The 20,314-nt window shown below is 44.0% G+C and overlaps 1 protein-coding gene across 4 annotated transcripts in view; it reads left to right on the forward strand.

Moving 5' to 3' along the window:
- Sephs1 (selenophosphate synthetase 1) overlaps positions 1-9,139 on the forward strand; it is a 31,837-nt gene extending 22,698 nt beyond the window's left edge. For all 4 annotated transcript variants that reach the window (XM_045134860.1, XM_045134859.1, XM_045134861.1 and 1 more), the window contains 2 exons: positions 5,538-5,750; positions 7,820-9,139. In XM_045134860.1, the coding sequence (XP_044990795.1) occupies positions 5,538-5,750; positions 7,820-8,034 (428 nt within the window). In that variant the 3' untranslated portion in view covers positions 8,035-9,139. The remainder of the gene's footprint in view (positions 1-5,537; positions 5,751-7,819) is intronic.
- Positions 9,140-20,314: the final 11,175 nt, after the last annotated feature.

Genomic DNA, 20,314 nt, shown 5'->3' on the forward strand with positions numbered 1-20,314 from the left:
GCGCTTGCCTGCAAAGCCAATGGGCTCAAGGATGAATCTCCAGTACCCACATAAAGTCAGATACACTAAGTGGCACATGCATCTGAAGTTTGTTTGCTGCAGCAGGAAGCCCGGGTATGCCCAGAATCTCTCTGTGTCTACCTTTCTCTCTCTCAAATAAATAAAATAAAATAATAAACAAAATCATACAAATCAGGTGCTGTGTTATAGTTAAATGTTGCCTTAATTATAGCAAAATGACTTGTGGTTGTCAGACAAAATCCATAAATAGAAGATAGAGGTTAAGCCATTTTTGCTGAGTGGGTTTTTTGTTTTGTTTTGTTTTGTTTTTGGTCAAGATAGGATCTTTCCTGGAATTTACTATGTAGTCCAGGCTGACAGTGATCTTCCTACCTTTGTCTCCTAAGTGCTGAGATTAAAGGCATGTGCCACCATGTCTGACTTGAGCACTTTTTAACTAGCTTCAAAGTATGTTGAGGAAAGAATATTCTAGAAGCTAGCTGTTTATTATAAGAAAGACGAGGCATTTGAAAACATTGTGGAGAACAGAGGTGGAGTGTCAGTTTTGTGGGTAATTTGGGCATGAGAACTTTACCAATTTAGATGTTTACATTTAAACTTCACATGGGCAGGTAACCCAGAGTTATCCCAACTATTTATCACGAGCGCCTTGAAATTAGGTCCAGGTTTGTGAACCAGGGTTTATGATTGACTCAGGGCATGGTATCACACATTGACGGCAGATGTCCTGTTGACATAATGCCATGCTTCTGGTTTAGTGTCTGCTCTACACAGCTCAGTCGTGACATGCATGCTGATTCCTCTTGCGATCAAATTACAGCCAAGATTCTTTGACGAGGTGGTTTAACAGGCAAGGCACTTGGAATAGTAAGTTGTGAGAGTAAGCCTTAAGAGTTTAGATTTCTTCTGTGGTAGGGAAGTCAGCCTCACTTCCAAGTTGTATCATTATAGGGACATCAGCATGCATTCTCAGTTGGCAGATTCTTTTAACAATGTGACATCAAAGTTTTGAAGGTCAAAAAGGTGGGGGCTTTTTTGTTTATTTCTTTTTCAAATTTCAAATCAACTAAATAATCTGAGACAAATCACTCATTTGCCTGTGACCTTTAGAAAAATTGTCATTTTATTAAAATACTCTACTTAGGTACAGGCTAACTTTGTGTGCCCTGTGCTTGAGTATATTTGTAAATGATGAACTTAGTTTCTGAAATTATTTTATTCACAATTTTCTAAAATAAATAAGTTAATTTTAAAAACTTGGGCAGTGCCAGTAAATTTGTCATAATTAAGCAGGAAGCACTTCTTGTGAGCCTTTGTAAATCCTAGCCACTGTTCTAGAAAGCACTTTTTAAAAGATTTATTTATTTATTAGAGACAGAACAAGAGAGAGAATGGGAGTGCCAGGGGCTTCAGCCACTGCAAACGAACTCCAGATGCATGCGCCACCATGTGCATCTGGCTTATGTGGGTCCTGGAGAATCGAACTTGGGGCCTTGGTCTTTGCAGCCGTGCACCTTAACTGCTAAGCCATCTCTCCAGCCCCTAGAAAGTATTTTTGTAAGTTTTTTCAAATGATGTGGAAGCAAACCATCATTAAGGATGGAGATTTGGGGCTGACTAGATGGCTCAGTGGTTAAGAACACTTGCCCCAGAGACAGCCCAAGCTCAGTCCCTTAGAACCCATGCAAAACAAGAAAGAAAGTTGGGCATGGCCATGTGCATCTGTAACTCCGGTGTACAGCTGCAGAAAGTGAGGAGTCCATGGAGCTTGCTGATGGACAGTGGCTCCAAGGTGAAGAAGAGACCCTATCTCAAGGACATACGTGGTTGAGGGATAGAGGAAGACGTCCAAGTGTCATGTCTCTGTGCGTGTGCATCACAAACCATGCACACACACATGAAAAGGACAGAGATTTTGACAGTTTATATTCTGGAAGTACCTATGATGTTCAAGCCTGGCATGGTAGCCTGTGCCTATAGTCCTAGCTGTTTAGGAGGCTGAAATGGGGAGGGTTATTTGAACTTGGGACTTTGTGACCAGTCCAGGCAGCACAGTAATACTCCTCAAAAAACAGGAAGTCCTTAAAAACAAAGTTGGGCTGGAGACATGGATTTGCAGTTAAGGTGCTTGCTTGCAAAGCCAAAGGACCCAGGTTCAATTCCCCAGGACCCATGTAAGCCAAATGCACAGGTGGTGCATGTATCTGGAGTTCGTTTGCAATAGCTGAAGGCCCCTGCTATGCTCATTCTCTCCCCGTGTCTGTCTGTCTGTCTCTCTCTGTCTCTCTGTCTCTCTCTCAAATAAATAAATAAAAATTTTAAAAGTAAGGGCTGGAGAGATGGTTTAGAGATTAAGGTGCTTTCCTGTGAAGCCTAAGAACTCATGTTTGAATCTCCAGGTCCCACATATCCAGACACACATTGACGCGAATGTGCAATGTTACACATGTGCACAAGGGGCCGCACATCTGAAGTTCTTTGGCAGCAGCTGAAGGCCCTGGCATTCCCTTTCTCTCCCTCTCCCCCCCCCCCCCCAATCTCTCTCTCTCTCAAAATAAATTGTGTGTGTGTGGTTTTTTTTTTTTTTGTTTTTTTTTTCAAAGTAAGGTCTCAAAATAAATTGTGTGTGTGTGGTTTTTTTTTTTTTTGTTTTTTTTTTCAAAGTAAGGTCTCACTCTAGCCCAGGTTGATCTGGAATTCACTATGTAGTCCCAGGGTGGCCTTGAACTCATGGTGATCCTCCTACTTCTGCCTTCTGAGTGCTGGGATTAAAGGCATGTGCCACCATGCCCGGCTAAAAAAAAAAATTTTTTTAAAGTTACTTGTGAGTTGATTTCTTGGGCTCTCCTAAGCATGGAAATGGACATGAGCCTGCTTTGTGTCTTCCTTCCTGTTCTTCCACTTCCTCCACATGACTGAGCCAAATATACGTAACACTTAATGTTTTACTCTAGTAGAAAGTTACTTAAAAATATAAAAAGAAGCCAGTCTCAGCACTTGGGAGGTAGAGATAGCAAAATCACTGTCAATTTGAGGCCAGCCTAAACTACATAGTGAATTCCAGTCAGCCTGGACTAGTGTGAGACTGTACCTCAAAAAAGCTGAACTGTATTTATCTTCCTAACATCTGTCCTTCACCCTTTCCTTTATTAAAATTTTAAATTAGATATGGAATAGATATAAGAACATTTTATAAAATATGTACAAGGCTTAAAATCACTCTAAAAACAGAATGACTACAGTACCAGTAGGCCCACTATAACATATAGAAAAGAGAAAGAAAATGACTTGGAAGCCTCAAGGACCCCTGGACCCCACTCCTGTCTCATCCCTTGCATTTTTGGTTAGGGTAGCTGTTGAGTTTTAGGATCTTTTATGAGTTTATGATCTTTTCAAAATATTTTTATCACGTAAGTGTCCTTAGAAGAGTAAATTGTTTGTGCAGCTCTGTTACGCTCTGTCCGCTGGTCATTGTTGTTGGGATTCTTCCTTGTGTCGTGTGCTGCACAGCTCACCTTCACGCTCCATTGACAGTGTTGTGAAGTCCTTTCTCACGGTGTACACAGTTAACTTTTGTTCATGTGTTTGTCTTGCTACTTACTTACTTTTATTTATTTGCAATCCTGGGGACTGAACACAGGTCCTCATGCATGCTGCTCCAATAGTCTACCACTGAGCTAGATCCCAATCCACTTTTTACCACTAAGTTGTCTAGGCTGGCCCTGAACTTACTCTGTAGCTCAGGCAGGCCTTGACCTTATGACCCTCCTGAGTATCTGTTCCGTAAACTTATACCTCCAGATCTGGCTATTTTATGTGGTTTTTTTTTTCTATTATAAGAAAATTAACATCGTATAGCCTAGGATAGTGGTGTATACTGTAATCTGTACATTCAGGAGGAGGCAGGAGCAGGATGCAAGTCAGAAACCAGCCAGGGCTGCATAATGTGACCCTGTCTTAAAAAAAAAGCTGAGGAGATGGTTTAGTCCGTAGTGCTTAATTTCCTTTTGTTCATTTGTTTGTGTGTTTGTCTTCTGAGGCAGTGTCTCACTGTAGCCCACACTGGCCTTAAACTTACTTTCCTCTCTCTGCTAGCAAATATATATATAAAAACAATACAACTGTAGCCCTCTAAGAGGTTAAGATGGAAGAAAATGTAAGTGACCTTGGGTTTGAAGAGGACTTTTTAGGTAGAACACTGGGACAGGGGAATATACATACGTACATACATACGTGTGTGTGTGTGTGTATATATATATGTGTGTATATATATATGTATATATATATTACTAAAAGTGTTTTCAGATAATTCATCTCTAGCAAGAATTATCTTTTTTAAAAAATATTTATTTATTTGCAAGTAGAGAGAGAGAGAGAATGGGTGTACCAGGGCCCCCAGCCACCGCAAACAAACTCCAGATGCATGCACCACCTTGTACATCTGGCTTTACATAGGTTTTGGGGCATTGATTGAACCCTGGTCTTTAGGCTTTACAGATAAGCATCTTGACCACTGAGTCATCTTTCCAGTCCCAAGAATTATCTTTAAGTCAAGCATTCCTTAAAAGTCTTACTTGGGGCCTGGAGAGATGGCTTAGCGGTTAAGTGTTTGCCTGTGAAGCCTAAGGACCCCGGTTCAAGGCTCGATTCATTAGCCAGATGCACGAGGGCCCACATGCATCCAGAGTTTGTTTTCAGTGGCTGGAAGCCCTGGCGCACCCATTCTCTCTGTCCCTTTCTATCTGCCTCTTTCGCTCTCTGTATGTCACTCTCAAATAAATAAAATAACAAAAAAATAAAAAAATAAAGGCATGTGTCACCATACCTGGCTCTCCTTTCTTTAAAAAAAAATAAAAGTCTTGGGGACTAGAGAGATGGCTTAGCAGTTAAGTGCTTGCCTGTGAAGCTTAAGAACCCTGGTTCGAGGCTCGATTCCCCAGGGCCCACATTACCCAGATGCACAAGGGGGCGCATGCATCTGGAGTTCATTTGCAGTGGCTGGAAGCCCTGGCGTGCCCATTCTCTCTCTCTATCTGCCTCTTTCTCTCTGTATGTCACTCTCAAATAAATAAATAAAAGTGAACAAAAAATAATAATAAAGGCATGTACCACCATACCTGGCCTGGATAGATTTTAAAAAATAAGCTTACTTGGGAGCCAGGTATAGTGTCACACATCTTTAATCCCAGCACTTGGGAGGCAGAGGTAGGAGGGATTGCTGTTAGGCCACCCTGAGACCACATAGTGAATTCCAGGTCAGCCTGGGCTAGAGTGAGACCCTACCTCAAAAAAAAGGACAGTTTTTTGTTTGTTTCTTACTTTACTGGGAAGTTAGCTTGATAGGAACTGCTGATATGTCCCAAGTTTCTTAGTTTTTTAAATTGAAATAAGAAATCATTTTCAATATTCTACATTGGCTTTTGTTTACACTGTATTTTCATCACGCATTGTATATCATCTCTACCTGTGTGAGGTTTTGAGTGGAGGAAAAATGGTTTTTTTCTGCCTTCTCTTAGCTGCAGGACTTATGCACACATTCAATGCCCACGCAGCCACCGACATCACAGGCTTTGGGATTTTGGGCCACGCACAGAACCTGGCCAAGCAGCAGAGGAATGAGGTATCGTTTGTGATTCATAACCTTCCTGTGCTTGCCAAGATGGCTGCCGTGAGCAAAGCCTGTGGAAACATGTTTGGCCTCATGCATGGGACCTGCCCGGAGACATCAGGTACAAGAATCCCGTTCCAGAGCTGGGGGTTAAACTCAGTGAGGCTGATGGAAAGCTCCCTGAGGAAGCACAGACACAGGCATGAGTGTGTCCCCAGTGTGTGAGGTCAGTCCTGATGAGGGCCGCTGCCTCTGCTGTGGGTCTCCAGGCTCTCTGTCCTCTTTTGACTGTTGCAGGAACCTCTTGTTGCTGGGACCTGACCAGAAATAGCTTATGGGAGAAAAGGGTGTATGTTAGGCTTTCAGATTTCAGGGGACGCTTCATTATTGTGAGAGAAGCTGGCTTAGTTCATCACTCATCCACAGCAGAGGGACAGCCAGAGCTCAAGTTAACTGTGAGCGCAGCATAGGACTGGGCGCAAGACCTGTCCTCAGTGTCACACCTGCTTAATCAGAAATAGCTGAGACGGCGGGCCATCACATTCCAACCACCCCAGAGCCACACTTTGAGTTGGGTGTTCTGTGTGGTGTGTTTTGATTGGGGTGCGGTAATGGTGTGGGAGACTAGAGTTTGGGGAAGATAAGCCGTGTGATTTTCATTGGAAGCTGACTGCTTGAAATAAACTGTTAACAACCACAGGTGACATTACAGGCTGCAGCTTTTTTTCTTAAAAGGTGTCTAAAATTGGTGTTTTGGCCAGGCATGGTAGATAGCACAGGCCTATAATCCCACTGCTTGGGAAGCTGAGGCAGGAGGATTTCAAGTCTGACATTAGCCTGGACTACAAAACAAAACAAAAAAGTCGGCCGTGGTGGCACACGCCTGTAATCCTAGCACTGAAGTAGGGAGGACATAGAAGGCTCTAGGTCAGCCTGGAGTAAAGGGTAGAAGAGTGTGCCCTCTTTGCAGGGGGCCGTTTTCTTTTTGCCCCTTGTCTCTTGTCATGTTTACCTTGGCTTCTGTGTTACACCTCAGTTTCCCTTATCCCTTATTTTCTGGGTTTTCTCACTAACTACTGTATACACATGCCTAGACTTGACCGGGAGCCATGTGGTGTGCGGTCTGGAGTGGACCTGCCTCCTTTGAAGATTCTGATGTCGGGTGGAGGTGGGGACACAGAGCCCTGCCACATTAGCTGCTCTTGCATCCAGGGCTTCCAGGCCTCACGCCCGTGGGAGGACTTGCAACTTCCTGCTTCTGACTGACATTTCTAGAAGTAGCTCAGGAGGGGTCCTGGTACCTGGAGATGCTTCTGCTGCCTATGGGCACTGAGCAAATATGAAATGAGTTCATGGCCTAGTCATTGAAATTTGTTTCCTTTATTCGAATAGGAGTTTTTTTCTGAAAATTGGACTCGAGAAAGGCTTAGCAGTTAAGGCGCTTGTCTGCGAAGCCCAGGGACCCAGGCTCTACTCCCCATAACCCACATAAGCCAGATGCACATGGTAGTGCATGTGTCTGGAGTTCATTGCAGTGATTAGAGGCCCTGGTGTGCCCACTCATATTTTCTCTCTCTCTCATAAATAAATTATTAAAAAATAAAAGTAGAGACCAGTCATGGTGGCGCATGCCTTTAATCCCAGCAGAGGTAGGAGGATCTCTGTGAGTTCGAGGCCACCCTGAAACTACATAGTGAATTCCACATCAGCCTGGGCTAGACTGAAAAATAAAATAAAAGTAGAAAACACTGTATATACTTTTTTCCTGATTGTTGTTTTTACTTAGAAACATATAAACTTCCTGGTCTGCTTCTTGGAATAGCAAGGAAAGTTTGCTATACTCTACTTTGTACCTTCTGTGTGTGACAAGGTTCAAGACTAGAGTGTGGATTCGTTAAAATACGTACTGTGTGAGTTTTAAGTTTAAAACAGTACAGAAGCAGCGTTCTTGGTGGGTGAAGTCACGGCGCAGTGCTTTCCTTGCGTGTGCGGTGGCAGCGTACCTCCAGTGTGCTGACGAGGCCCTCCTGACCCGGCTGTGTGCATCGCACGCTTTCAAGTTTGCGGATCCATGGCAGGGTTTTGACATACCAACAGTTTATGGAAACAGCCGAATCTGTTCTCATTGAGGCACAAGTGCTGCTCTCACTGTGTCATACAAATAGTAATTCTTTTTTTCCCTTTGCCCAGGAGGCCTTCTAATCTGTTTACCACGTGAGCAAGCAGCTCGGTTCTGTGCAGAGATAAAGTCCCCCAAATACGGTGAAGGCCATCAAGCATGGATTATTGGGATTGTAGAAAAGGGCAACCGTACCGCCAGAATCATAGACAAACCCCGGATCATCGAAGTCGCACCTCAAGTGGCCACTCAAAACGTGAATCCTACGCCTGGCGCTGCCTCTTAATCTAGATAGAACTAGCTATTTGGTTTTGTTTTTAAATAGATCTATTTCCTTTATCATTACTTCAATTAAAAGACTAAGAACAACACAAATTTCATTGTGTCTACACATCTGATGACCTTAGGTCGGTTTGTGAGTGGATGCAATTAATAAAATGAAATCCATGGCCTTCTTTTCCTGTTACATTAACTGAAGATGCACCCAATCTTGAGGCAGCTTCTGAGTTGAGAATTATATTGTTATCCAATACTGTTGATTCATTTTGAATCTTTAGACACGTATCTCTTGCCGCATAGGCTCTTTCTAAAGGTGCTTTCACACAGCACAGACATTACCGTGAGTAGTGTCACATGGCAGTTTGTGTCTTCACTTCATGTATATTTATCATATCAGTCTTTTTCTTTTAACTGTCTTGGATGGTGTTCTGGAAAGACAGTTCGTGAGTGACATGGCCGTCTTGTGGTAGCAGGAAGGTTGCATGCTCCCTTTGGGTCTTTGGCTTGTGAAGCTGAGTCTAATAATTCAAGAGCATTTCTTTGGCCCGGGACATTCTCCAATCTCCAATAGTGCATTCAGTTAATAAGGCAAGTGCTTGACTCCGCATGGAAAGCACTTTGAAAACAAAAGAAACTACCCTCCATTTTTGTTTTTGTTTTTTTGTTGTTGTTGTCGTCGTTTTTGGGGTTTTTTTGGTAGCTTTCCTGATACCATTAATGGTTTTCTTTACTGATAGCAAAAAAGGATACTTTTTGCAATGTAATTAGATGTTCTATAGTGCAACAATTGCCTTCCGTTGGGGGCTTCGTGTATAATACTCATTTACAACTCAATATATAATTACACGGATAATTTTTAAATATAATCAGTAATAAAGACTGTTCTGTGGATGGTAGTGTTTAATACATTTTATATTTTGTATAGTGATTTCAGGCCTTTTGTTTTCTTAAAATCAGCAGCTCTTTAGCCTAATTTTCAGCATTATTTTGTCCTTTGCTCCAGTACTTTATTTGTGTGTGCACGCTTTTGTGAACTGTGTTAAGGATCTGCATTGCCAACATTGCAGCTTGAACTTAAAAGTTGTTATTCAAATAAATATTTAATTTTTTAATTGCTCTTGTATAATCAGATGCCCTTTTTGGTATTATTTTAGAAGTATTGGGAGGGTTTTGCCTAAAAGTACAATTTATTGGGGAAAACTAGATTTTAGTTTTATAAAACTTTTAAGTCTTTCACGGGACCTATATTTTGCTGAATTAAATTTTGTAGTGTAGAACAAATAGGCAATCTGAAAAGGTGTAACCTGTGTTTCTTAAAAACAGGCTTCCTATAATTTAGCTACTAAGCAGTCAGGGATTCCCATCAAGCACAAGGGCACTGGGCTGCCAGCACCTGCCTTCAAGAGAGAAGAGTACCCAACGAACGCTTCCTGCCCCGGGCTGCTGGGCAGAAGCTCCCAGAAGGAAGAGGCCGAGGCATGGTTGTGTCCTCAGGAGCCAAAGGGCCACCTACAAGCACACAGAGCTGGAACTGAAGCCACAGGTCTGGTGGGCTGGGCAGAGACAGCGGCCCAGGATGGACACTAATTGAACATTGTTTTTAGGAATTTATACAGTTGTTGGTCCTCAAGCTACACGCCAGTGGTCTGCAAAATAAAATGTGTTGGAACCCTTTGAGTACAGAAAATATCCTGTTGGGCTTGCTTTTTAATTATTTTTTTCTTAAGTAGGTGGCAATGAAATCTGAAAGAACTCTGTATAGTCTCGCAAACACTGGTGCTTGTCATGGTGCCTGTGGAGAGGAAGTTAAGATCATATTATAACAATGTCAGGGACTTAAGGCCTGTGTAATTCATACTGTCCCCGGAGAAAATCTTGTCTTAACAGCTGTGTTTTTCAGAGTGGTCTGATAACCCTGCTTTAGAATCACCCAGGGGTGCTTGTCGAAAGAGATGTTCTTGCCCTTTTCCTGAGACAGGCAGAATGGGAATTCTGGAGCTGAAGGATAAGGTAGTCTGTCTTAAGTGTGTAACCTTTGGGGGTATACTGAACTAAAGATTGAGAGCCACTAATTGCAAAAGCAAGGTTGCAGAAAGGGAGAGAAAGACAGTGGAGCCTGACAGGAATTTTTCTTTTTAAATCTTAACCATATATTTCCCATGTCTGAGCTGTGGCTCAGCAACTAGAGACAAGAAAGTTAACTTTGGGGTTTGGAGAGATGGCTTAGCAATTAAAGAGCTTTCCTGCAAAGCTTAATGACCCTGGTTCGATCTCTGGAACCCAGGTAAGCCAGGTGGCCTACAGTGGCCCCTGTGGCTGGAGTTCCTTTGCTGTGGCTGGAGGCTCCGGTGCTCTCTTTCTCTCACTCTCTCCCCATTTCCTCTGTCCTGTCTCTCTGTTTGAATCAAATGATTGTCATTGAATGAGTTCTTGGGACAGTCTGACAAACTCTTAAGATTTAGTGAACAATTATTTGACTTCCTGGTAGAACTTCAAAACTGACACTGAAGTGCATTCATCTTGCTTCTGTAGATCTGTGGCGCAGTGTCATCAAAACCATCGGGTGAGGCCGGGCGTGGTGGCGCACGCCTTTAATCCCAGCACTTGGGAGGCAGAGGTAGGAGGATCGCCATGAGTTCAAGGCCACCCTGAGACTCCATAGTGAATTCCAGGTCAGCCTGGGCTACAGTGAGACCCTACCTTGGGGGGAAAAAAAAAAAGGGTGGAATACATGCACCCTCATGAAGCTGCACTCAACCGGAGTCAGTTTTTTTCTAGACTCCAGAGTTCTTTACAAAGGAATATCAAAGTTTATCTAGTTTGCACAGGCCATGTGGAAGCATATGTTGTGTTTGAGTCTAAGAAAAAGTGTTGTATAAGCAATAATATACTAATGTCTTTTGGCTCAGTATTTGGAAATAACCTATTATGTAATAGTCTTCCAAGCTCTGCATGCATTATAATGAATAAATGAAAGTGTTTTTCATTGTTCTGATTGTAGGCATATGAGTTAGCCACTTCCAGTCTGAATTTAGTATTGTCTTTAAAAATCACCACATCTGAGCTTTAGATCTTAGTTTTTATTCTGTGGAGACAAGAATATAACTAAACTCATTTTAGAAGTGATAAGCATGGCGCGGGGGTTTGGAGACCTAACAGTTACATGCGCACACGCACATCGTGAGCTCCACCTGTCTACTCCCAGCCTGCCCTTCTGACCAAGCCAGTTCCGTAAACAACAAATTACTCTGTTACAGTCATTTGTACCTTTTGTCTAAGAATCTACATATGCCAGAAATCATGGTAAATCCAGAGTGGCATGAAAACTGGAGCCTGGGGATATTGTTTTGTCTTTGCTCAAATTCTGACTTCTATGAAAAAGCAAGGTGGATGCTTAAGACCAGGCCTTTATCAAGAAAGTGGGCAGTGCACCTGGCAAGCCAGGCCTCTCGGTGCGATCAAGAGCCACCGGCATTCAAGTCGGCCGTCACAGGCAAGGGGTTGTGGTTTGGTCAGAGGGTGTGAGGTGCATAGAGCTTGCTACAATTACCTGTAGGGTTTTCTATAGTTCACAGCCCTCAAAGACCGAGTTAGTTCCACAGCCGAAGTTGATTGTCATCGTAGCTAAGTCACGTTGGCTGTAAAGGGAGTTTCATGCTTAGAAGAACTGCATGTAACGAAGCCCGTCAAAGTCCATAGAACTGGACCTGGTGTCGCAGGCCCTATAACTCCAGCTACTTGGAAGCTGAAGGACTGCGATCTCCCACTGCCGCGGCTACCAACATGCTCCCTGGCCTGGGCAGCTCCGGGAGGTCCTGCCCTGCCCCCAAAGTAGGATGGGGATATAGCTATGGTAGAGGGTGCACGGAGCTCCGAGTTAAATCCCCAATACCACATGCACACACACCTTCATGGAAAGAATAAATCACCAAATTAATGGTTTCATTGCAAAAGAGTATGGTTTCTTTTCTTTTTTTTAAAAAAAAAAAGTTTTTAAAAGCAAAGAGAACTTTGTTTTGTTTTTGAGAGAGGGAGGAGGCAGGGAGAAAATGAGCATGTAGTCTCAGGGTGGCCTCAAACTCATGGTGATCCTCCTACCTCTGCCTCCCAAGTGCTGGTAAGGATTTTTTTTTTTTTTTTTTCCTGAGGTAGGGTCTCACTCTGACTCAGGCTGACCTGGAATTCACTGTGTAGTCTCAGGGTGTTCTCGAATTCACAGCAATCCTACCTCTGCCTCCTAAATGCTGGGATTAAAGGCGTGCACCACCACGCCTGGTTTAGTAAGGATTTTTTTTTTTTTATTTCAACCACAGAAAGTAATACAAAGAAGAAACAAATGCAGGCTGGAGAGATGGCTTAGTGGTTCAGGCATTTGCCTGCAAAGCCAGAGGATCCCTGATCAACTCTCCAGGACGCATGTAAGCCAGATGCACAAGGGGATGCATGCATCTGGAGTTTGCAGTGGCTGGAGGCCCTGGTGTGCCCATTCTCATTCTCTGCTTCTTTCTCCCTCTCAAATAAGTTATATTAAAAAAAAAACAAAACAAATGCATGTAGAGTTTCTCTATATAAGTGGGGAAAAAAGCAAATGTTAACAAAGGTTTTCTCTGCAAAGGCAGTCACATGAACAAATTTTAAGTTTCTACTTCTTTTTTACAATATGTATTTTCTGTTTTATTTTGTTGTTTTGAGAAAAAGTGTCACCATGTAGCTGAGGGTGGCCTTGAATTTATAATCTTCTTGTCTTAGCCTTTCAAGTGCTGGGGTGTGCTGTTTTCACTTAGAAGAGGCTGGGCATGTATGTACATATGTGTGTTTGTGTATTTAGAAACAGAGTGGGGGGTCACTAGCTCTAGCTGGCCTGGCACTCTGTGTAGCCCTGCCTGGTCTCTCGGGGTGTTCCTCCTCCTGTCTGGTTTCTCATGTGCTGGAGTGACATGTTCACCATCATGCCCAGCTACCTATGCGTTTATATGTAACAAGTAATGAGACCAATCTGGTTCATGCCGGATGAATGTACACATGAAGGGCCATTGAAATAAAGGGGTTTTCAGTGAGACTTACAGTACCTTTCTGCATTTATGGGCTGTTCAGAATGGCAGCAGGCGCTGAGGCCAGTGGTTCAATGAGCTCAGTGGTACAGTGCTTACCTGGCGTGAGGCCCGGATTGATCCCAGGCACCACAAGTAAAAAAAAAAAATTAACTTAACCCAACCATACAAAAAGCCTTGCTAGGGTCTAGAGGAATGGCTTAGCAGTTCAGGCGCTTGCCCGCAAAGCCAAAGGACCCAGGTTCAACTCCCCAGGACCCATGTAAGTCAGATGCACAAGGTGGCACATGCATCTGAAGTATGTTTGTGTTTGTGGCTGGTGGCCCTGATGTGTCCATTCTCTATCTGCCTCTTTCTCTCTGTCCCTCCCATTCTGCCTCTCAAATAAAATAGATAAGTAAAATATTTAAAAAAAAAAAAAAAAAAAAACCTTGCTAGTATTACGACAGCACTTCCCCTTCCTCCCTGGTTTCAGCCTCCCACCTCTGGTCTTGTTGCAAACACTCCCAAGCAGGGTCCCCTGGCTTCTACTGTTAGGCTTCCTACACCTCAGCAGCTTGAGAGCCTGTTGCTGACATGGACCATTGCTCTGTCCATGGCTACGCCCCGTACTTGGTAGACAAGTGCAGAATGGGTACTCCGTGGTCACGGAGCACTTCACAGGTTGATTTGTCTTCATTTCATGCTAAGCAGTTTGCCCTGGTTCTTTTGGTATTTCTCAATCCAAATAATCCCATAAGAGATTTTATTCTCTCATCTTCTCTCAGATTTATACATGCATATCTTTTAGTTTTCAATTTTAAGATGAGGATTAAAAATGTCTTTGCACCACTTACTGTTTCATTGTTCATGCTGACATCAGAAACAGGCAGAGAGAAAATCAGCCTCTCTTTGTCCCAAAGTGATTTATGAAAAATTTTGGTTTATAGCCACAACTTGTCATATTTGTGTTCTTTGAAATATCTTTGTCTTGTTTTTCTTAAGTTATTCCTGTAAGAGAAGACCATGGTTTTTATGTGACAGTCTGAAATTGTAAGTCAGATGTAAAGGATGGTAATAAATGGGAAATGTGTGTTATTTTTTCCTTGTTTTCCTTCCTTGCTGTCCGCCTTTGTTACAGAACACTGCACAGCTGTTCTCGTCCAGATGGGAGTGACAGCAGAACGAGGAAGTCACCTGGGAGACCTGTCACTGTATCTACCTACCTGTGCAGTAGTCCTAATCCTGAGGGCCAGGGTGAGCCGACCCAAGGGGTCCAGTTTCAAAAGGTTCACTCTGCGGTTGTCTGGCACCATGTTCTTGGGCAGAACATCACGGTGGCAGGCACGTGATGGAAACTCTTCACTTCTTGGCAGGCAGAAGACAGCAGGATAGAAAAATCTATGGGCCGGGCATGGTGGTGCACGCCTTTAATCCCAGCACGCGGGAGGCAGAGGAAGGAGGATCACCATGAGTTTGAGGCCACTCTGAGACTCCATAGTGAGTTTCAGATCAGCCTGAGAGCTAGAGTGAGACCCTACCTCAAAAAAAAAAAAAAAAAGTCCATGGATAATGAACCCGAGGGTCATCCCCAGTGACCTGTTCCCTCTCCGTAGCCCCCACCACCAGTTTCCACAACCTCCCAGAATAGCACCACGATCTGGGAGCTAAACATTGCAAACAAACGCCTGCAACCCCGGCATTTGGCAGGAGGAGTTCAAGTTCAACAGCTCTCCACTGCTGTTCATGGGACAGGCAAAGTCATTTTTAGCAGCATAGTTAGTTCAAGACCAGCTTGGGCTGCATGAGGTCCTGTCTCAAAGACAGAACCCAGTCAACCAAACAGAGGAAACACCATAAGCCGGTAGCAGACATTTTGTATTGAAACTCTGAGCATCTCTGGAACTCCTTGATCATTTCTGCAAGGACCCCTTTTCCAAGTAAGGTCACATTCACCCTTTCCTAAGGGGCAAGATGTGGGCTGTTGGTGTCATCTTTACTGGAGTGAGACCAGAAATCCTACTTTAAGATGTGTTAGACAGCCTAGTGCTGGGCTGGGGAGGGGGCTCCGTGGTATGTGCTTTCTGTGCAAGTGTGAGTATCTGAATATGGACCCCGTATGAAACAGGGGTGACGGAGCCAGCGTCTGTGCTAGTAGGCACGCGTGACAAAATGAGACGTGGAGAATCTCAGAACTCACAGGCCAGCTCGGCTGACTAACATGGAAAGACCCTGCCTTGATGTGAGGTGGGAGAATAACTCGAAGTTGTCCTCTGACCTTCACACATGCTCCCTAGCATCCACACACCCATTCTCACACACTCGAACATGCACGCACATCTATCACACCAAAAGAGAGAGAGAGAGAAGAAGAAAGAAAATGAAAAGGTAGAAATTCCAGTGATGATGTCAAGAAGACCACTGAGCCCACAGATTCTGACATGTAACGGGGTCCACAACAGAGAGAGGAATAGGATTCCACATTGTAGAGGGAACTTAAAGTCTGAGCCTGGAAGAGATGATTCAGGAAACTGGTGTTTACAGAAATGAGATGTTAAAGCACAAAGTTCAGGGAAGGAGGAAAGGTCAGTCTGGAAGTGAGGCTGATAGGAGCAGGGAGGGAAGTCTTGTTTTGTTCCCCCCTGCTCATGTGTTAGGTAAGATGTGGAACGGAATAAACAGTGCATGGTCACATGGTAGCCACTAGCGACCTCAATAGAAAATTTCAGTGAGCTGTGAAAGTCAGGGGTTAGCTAGGTTCTAAAGCAAATGAAGAATGGGAGATTGGAGACTGGTTGCATAGGATAGAGAACTTTCTATCAGCTTTATAAGTGATTATGTTTTAAATGTTTTATTTCTCTACATTTCTTATTTTTTATTTATTTATTTGAGAATGACAGACAGACAGTGAGAGAAAGAGGCAAAGAGATAGAGAATGGGCATGCCAGGGCCTCCAGCTGCTACAAATGAACTCCAGATGCATGCACCCCTTGTGCAACTGGCTAATGTGGGTCCTGGGGAATTGAGCCTTGAACCGGGGTCCTTAGGCTTCACAGGCAAGTGCTTAACCGCTAAGCCATCTCTCCAGCCCTATAAGTGATTATTATTATTTATTAATTTATTTGCAAGCAGAGAGAGAGGCAGGGAGAATATGAGCACACCAGAGCCTCAGCCACTTTGTGTGTGTCTGGCTTTACGTAAGTACTGGGGAATTTGAACCTGGACTATTAGAGTTTGCAAATAAGTGCCATTAACTGGTGAACCATCTCTCCAGTCTAAGTGATAATTGGAAGGGAAGTTGATCAAAAGAGAGCTTTTAGGGCTGGAGAGATGGCTTAGCCATTAAGGCACTTGCCTGCAAAGCTAAGGGACCCAGGTTTGATTCTGCAGGACCCATGTAAGCCACACATACGGTGGCACATGCGTCTGGAGTTCATTTACAGTAGCAGGAGGCCCTGGTGTGCCCATTCTCGCTCTCTCTCTCTCTTAAATAAATAAATAAAAATAAAATATTTTTTTAAAGAGGGCTTTTATAAACTGGAGGACATTGCAGCATCTTTCCATGTTGGTGTGGGGAAGAGGAGATCCAAGGAAGATAAAGGAGAGGAGGACTGTTGGAACAAGGCTCTAAAATAGGTGAGATGGAGCATGGGCATAAACACATGAGAAGGCTAGCTTCCACTGAAGGTACTGAACAGTCCTGTGGAAGTGGAAGGGAAACACGTGTGTGGGGGAGTGAAGGTACATGTGTGTGTGCACAGCACGTGTGGAGGACAACCGTGAGCTTCTGTCCTCATCTTCCACCTTGCTTGAGGCAGCCTTTCTTTCTTTGTTGCTGCATACACCAGGCTCACTGACCTAAGCTCTTTCATGGACTCCCTTATGTCTGCCTCTGACTTTGTCCCTAGCAGGGCTGAGATTTACAGACAGTTAATTACTGATTCGCTGAGTTACTGTAAGAGTTAATTGCTGAGGTGCTAAAACTTTTTTTTTTTTTTTTTGTCAGCAGATGGAAAAATCCCAAAGCAGGAACTGTCCAGAAAGGGCCCAAAGGTATAAGAAAGAAAGACAGTTGTAGCAGTCAGGTTCACATTGCTGGTACAAGTCACCCAACCAAGAGCAGCTTGTGGGCAAAAGAGGTTTATTTTGGCTTATGGGCTCAAGGGGAAGCTCTGCGATGGCAGGGGAAAACGATGGCGTGAGCAGAGGGTGGACATCACCCCCTGGCCAACATCAGGTGAACGATAGCAACAGGAGAGTGTGCCAAACACTGGCCTGGGGAAATGGTATAAGACCCATAAGCCTGCCCCCGACAATATACTGCCTCCAGGAGGTTTTAATTTCCAATTGCCATCAGCTGGGGAACCTAGCATCCAGAACACCTAAGTTTAAGGGGGACACCTGAATCAAACCACCACAACAGTTTAGGCTAAAACCAAGTAAAATGGGGTTCATTGTTAGGGTGGCCTGACTATAGAAATGATTGATATGCAAATTGCCACATCTTATTCGTTTCCTTACCCCTCCCCTTGGCTATGAAAACTGTAAAATGAAAATAAAATCTCAACTTGGGGCCAAAAGCCTCTTTGGAGGGCTATCTCAAGCTTCTTGGCCCCTGGGTAATAAACTCTATTTTCACTCATTCTGGCATTAGAGTGATCTTTCCAGAGAATTTCTACACCAATGCCACCAAATTATCTGTCTAGAGTCCTATGCCTTCTCGGGCATTTTGAATCTGGGACCCAGGGAGATAGCTCAGTGAATGAGTGCTGGCCCCCAGCACTACATAAGCCAAGGGTGTGGTACGCACCTGTAAGTGTGGCACTTGAGAGGTGGGAACAGGTGATCAGAAGTTCAAGTTCCTTGGCTGCATAGCAAGGTCAAGGCTGGCCAGGACCACATGAGACCTTGTTTTAGGGAGAAAAAAAAAAAATACAAGTGTAGGGTGGCTCATACCTACAAAATTCTAGCCTTCTGAAGGCTAATGTGAGGATTGCCATGAGTTTGAGGCCAGCATGAGTCACACATAGTGAGTTCTAGGCCAGTCTGAACAATGTAGTAAGACTTTATCTCAAAAAATATAAAAATGGCGCCAAAGAGATGGCTTAGGGTTAAGGTATTTGCCTGCGAAGCCCAAGGACTCAGGTTTGATTCCCCAGGATCCACATAAGCCAGATGCATAAAATGGCACGTGCATCTGGAGTTTGTTACAGTGGCGGAAGGCCCTGGTGTGTCCATTCTCATTCTCACTATCTCTCCCTCAAATAAATAAAATAAAAATATTAAAATAAAAGAAATATAAATTTTAGGGCTGGACTGATGGCTTAGCAGTTAAAGGCATTTGCTGGCAAAGCCTGTGGGCCTGGGTTGGCCAGGGTTAGATTCCCTAGTATCCACACAAAGCCAGATGCATAAAGTGCACGTGTCTAAAGTTCATTTGCAGAGGCAAGAGACCTTGGTGCACATGCTCATTCTCTCTCTCTCTCTCTCTCTCTCTCTCTCTCTCTCTCTCTGTGCCCTTACAAATAAATAAATAAATATATATATATGTATATATATGTGTATATATATATGTATGTATGTATATGTGTATATATATATATATATTTTTTTTTTTTTTTAATAGGTGTAATCCTGGGCCGGTGGAGCATGGGAGATGAAGGCAGGAGGTTCACTTTAAGCCAGTAGTCAGAGGCCAGCCTGGGCAAATAGGGAGATGCCCAATCTCAACAGTAACCAGTAAAAACAGACGCGAGGCCGGCAGCACAGCTCATGTTAGTGCGCTTGGGGTTCCAAGCCTACTTACAGCAAGAAACCCCAGAGACTGTCTGGTAGAGGTAAGCACCGTCACTCCCTCTCCCTGGGGCTGCACCCCGTTCCTGCCACCCTCACCCTCCAGTCTACATCCCCGCCCGGCTATTCAGTGAAGACAACGCTCAAAGAAGAGGTCTTGATCTTTCCTTGAGCCTCAGGAGCGAGCTGAATTCAGATTGCTATTCTCCCCACTTTTCATCAGTAGAGGGCAGTAAAAAGATGCTTTTCATCCTGATGGCGTAAAAACCATGCAGTTTATCGGGTGTCCGCCAGAAGCCACACACTTAGTTTAAGCTGGGGTCCACATGGGGTATGTCTCTGGAGAACCTAGGTGGTGCCAGGTGCTATTTCATAGTCACAGTCCCGTTGGATGCTCAAGAGCATGACCAGTGAGGTTACGAGAGATTAAGACAATCAGGAAATCCTGGGTGCTTCTGCTTTGGGCATCTGGGCCCAGGGCCCATGGATGACATGAAGCTATCATAGAAAAAAGATTAACACAAAAGTCAAGGGCAAAGGGCGGGTCTTTGAGCTAGTTGCTGACATTTCTGTTGGGCACACAGTTATTTTGGCTACCTGCCTGTGGCTCTCTGGACTAGGGCACTCATACCAAATTTTGCAAAGACATTATGTAAGAAATGATGACGTGTTTATCCTAGAAGTAAACTCTAAGCTAAAGGAAAGTGTAAGCTCAATTATCTATAGTTACCGAATTGCAAAGTGATCTTACAAGTAAATTTGTTTTTAGAGCTGTAAGAAAATTTAAATTACATTACACTTGAATGGACTGGACTTTTCTGGGAGTCATTTATTTTACACACTTAAAAAACAACTGCTAAATTGTCCCTACTATTTCTGGCCGCATTGGCAAATGTCTCTTCAACAGCACGTGTGATTGTTAGAGGTAAACATTTGAATTTCTACTGGTTCAGGAGTGGAAGGATTGAAACCTTTAAGTCTGGCTGGAGAGATGGTTTAGCGGTTAAGGCACTTGCCTGCGAAGCGAAAAGACCTAGGTACAATTACAGGACCCACGTAAACCAGATGCCCAGGGGACGCATGCATCTGGAGTTCATTTACAGTGGCTGGAGGCCCCTGTGCGCCCATTCTCTCTCGGTTTATCTCTCTCCTCCTCCCTCTCTGCTTGTAAATAAATAAGTAATTTTTTTTTTTTTTTAATCAGCCAGTTGTGGTGGCACACGCCTTTAATCCTAGTACTCGGCAGGCAGAGGTAGGGGGATCACTGTGAGTTCCAGGCCACCCTGAGACTCCATAGTGAGCTCCAGATTAGCCTAGACTAAAATGAGACCTCGGAAAACCGGGGCAGGGAAAGAAAAACAATCAATAAATTACGACATCCAGAGTGTGGCTCGGATCCCGGGCGAGCCACGGTGGCTTCCGCGTCCCGGCGCGGCGGCGCGGGGCGGGGCGAGCGCCGGGTTA

Source organism: Jaculus jaculus, chromosome 15 (genome assembly GCF_020740685.1).
Source record: "Jaculus jaculus isolate mJacJac1 chromosome 15, mJacJac1.mat.Y.cur, whole genome shotgun sequence".
In the NCBI taxonomy this organism is placed as follows: Eukaryota; Metazoa; Chordata; class Mammalia; order Rodentia; family Dipodidae; genus Jaculus; species Jaculus jaculus.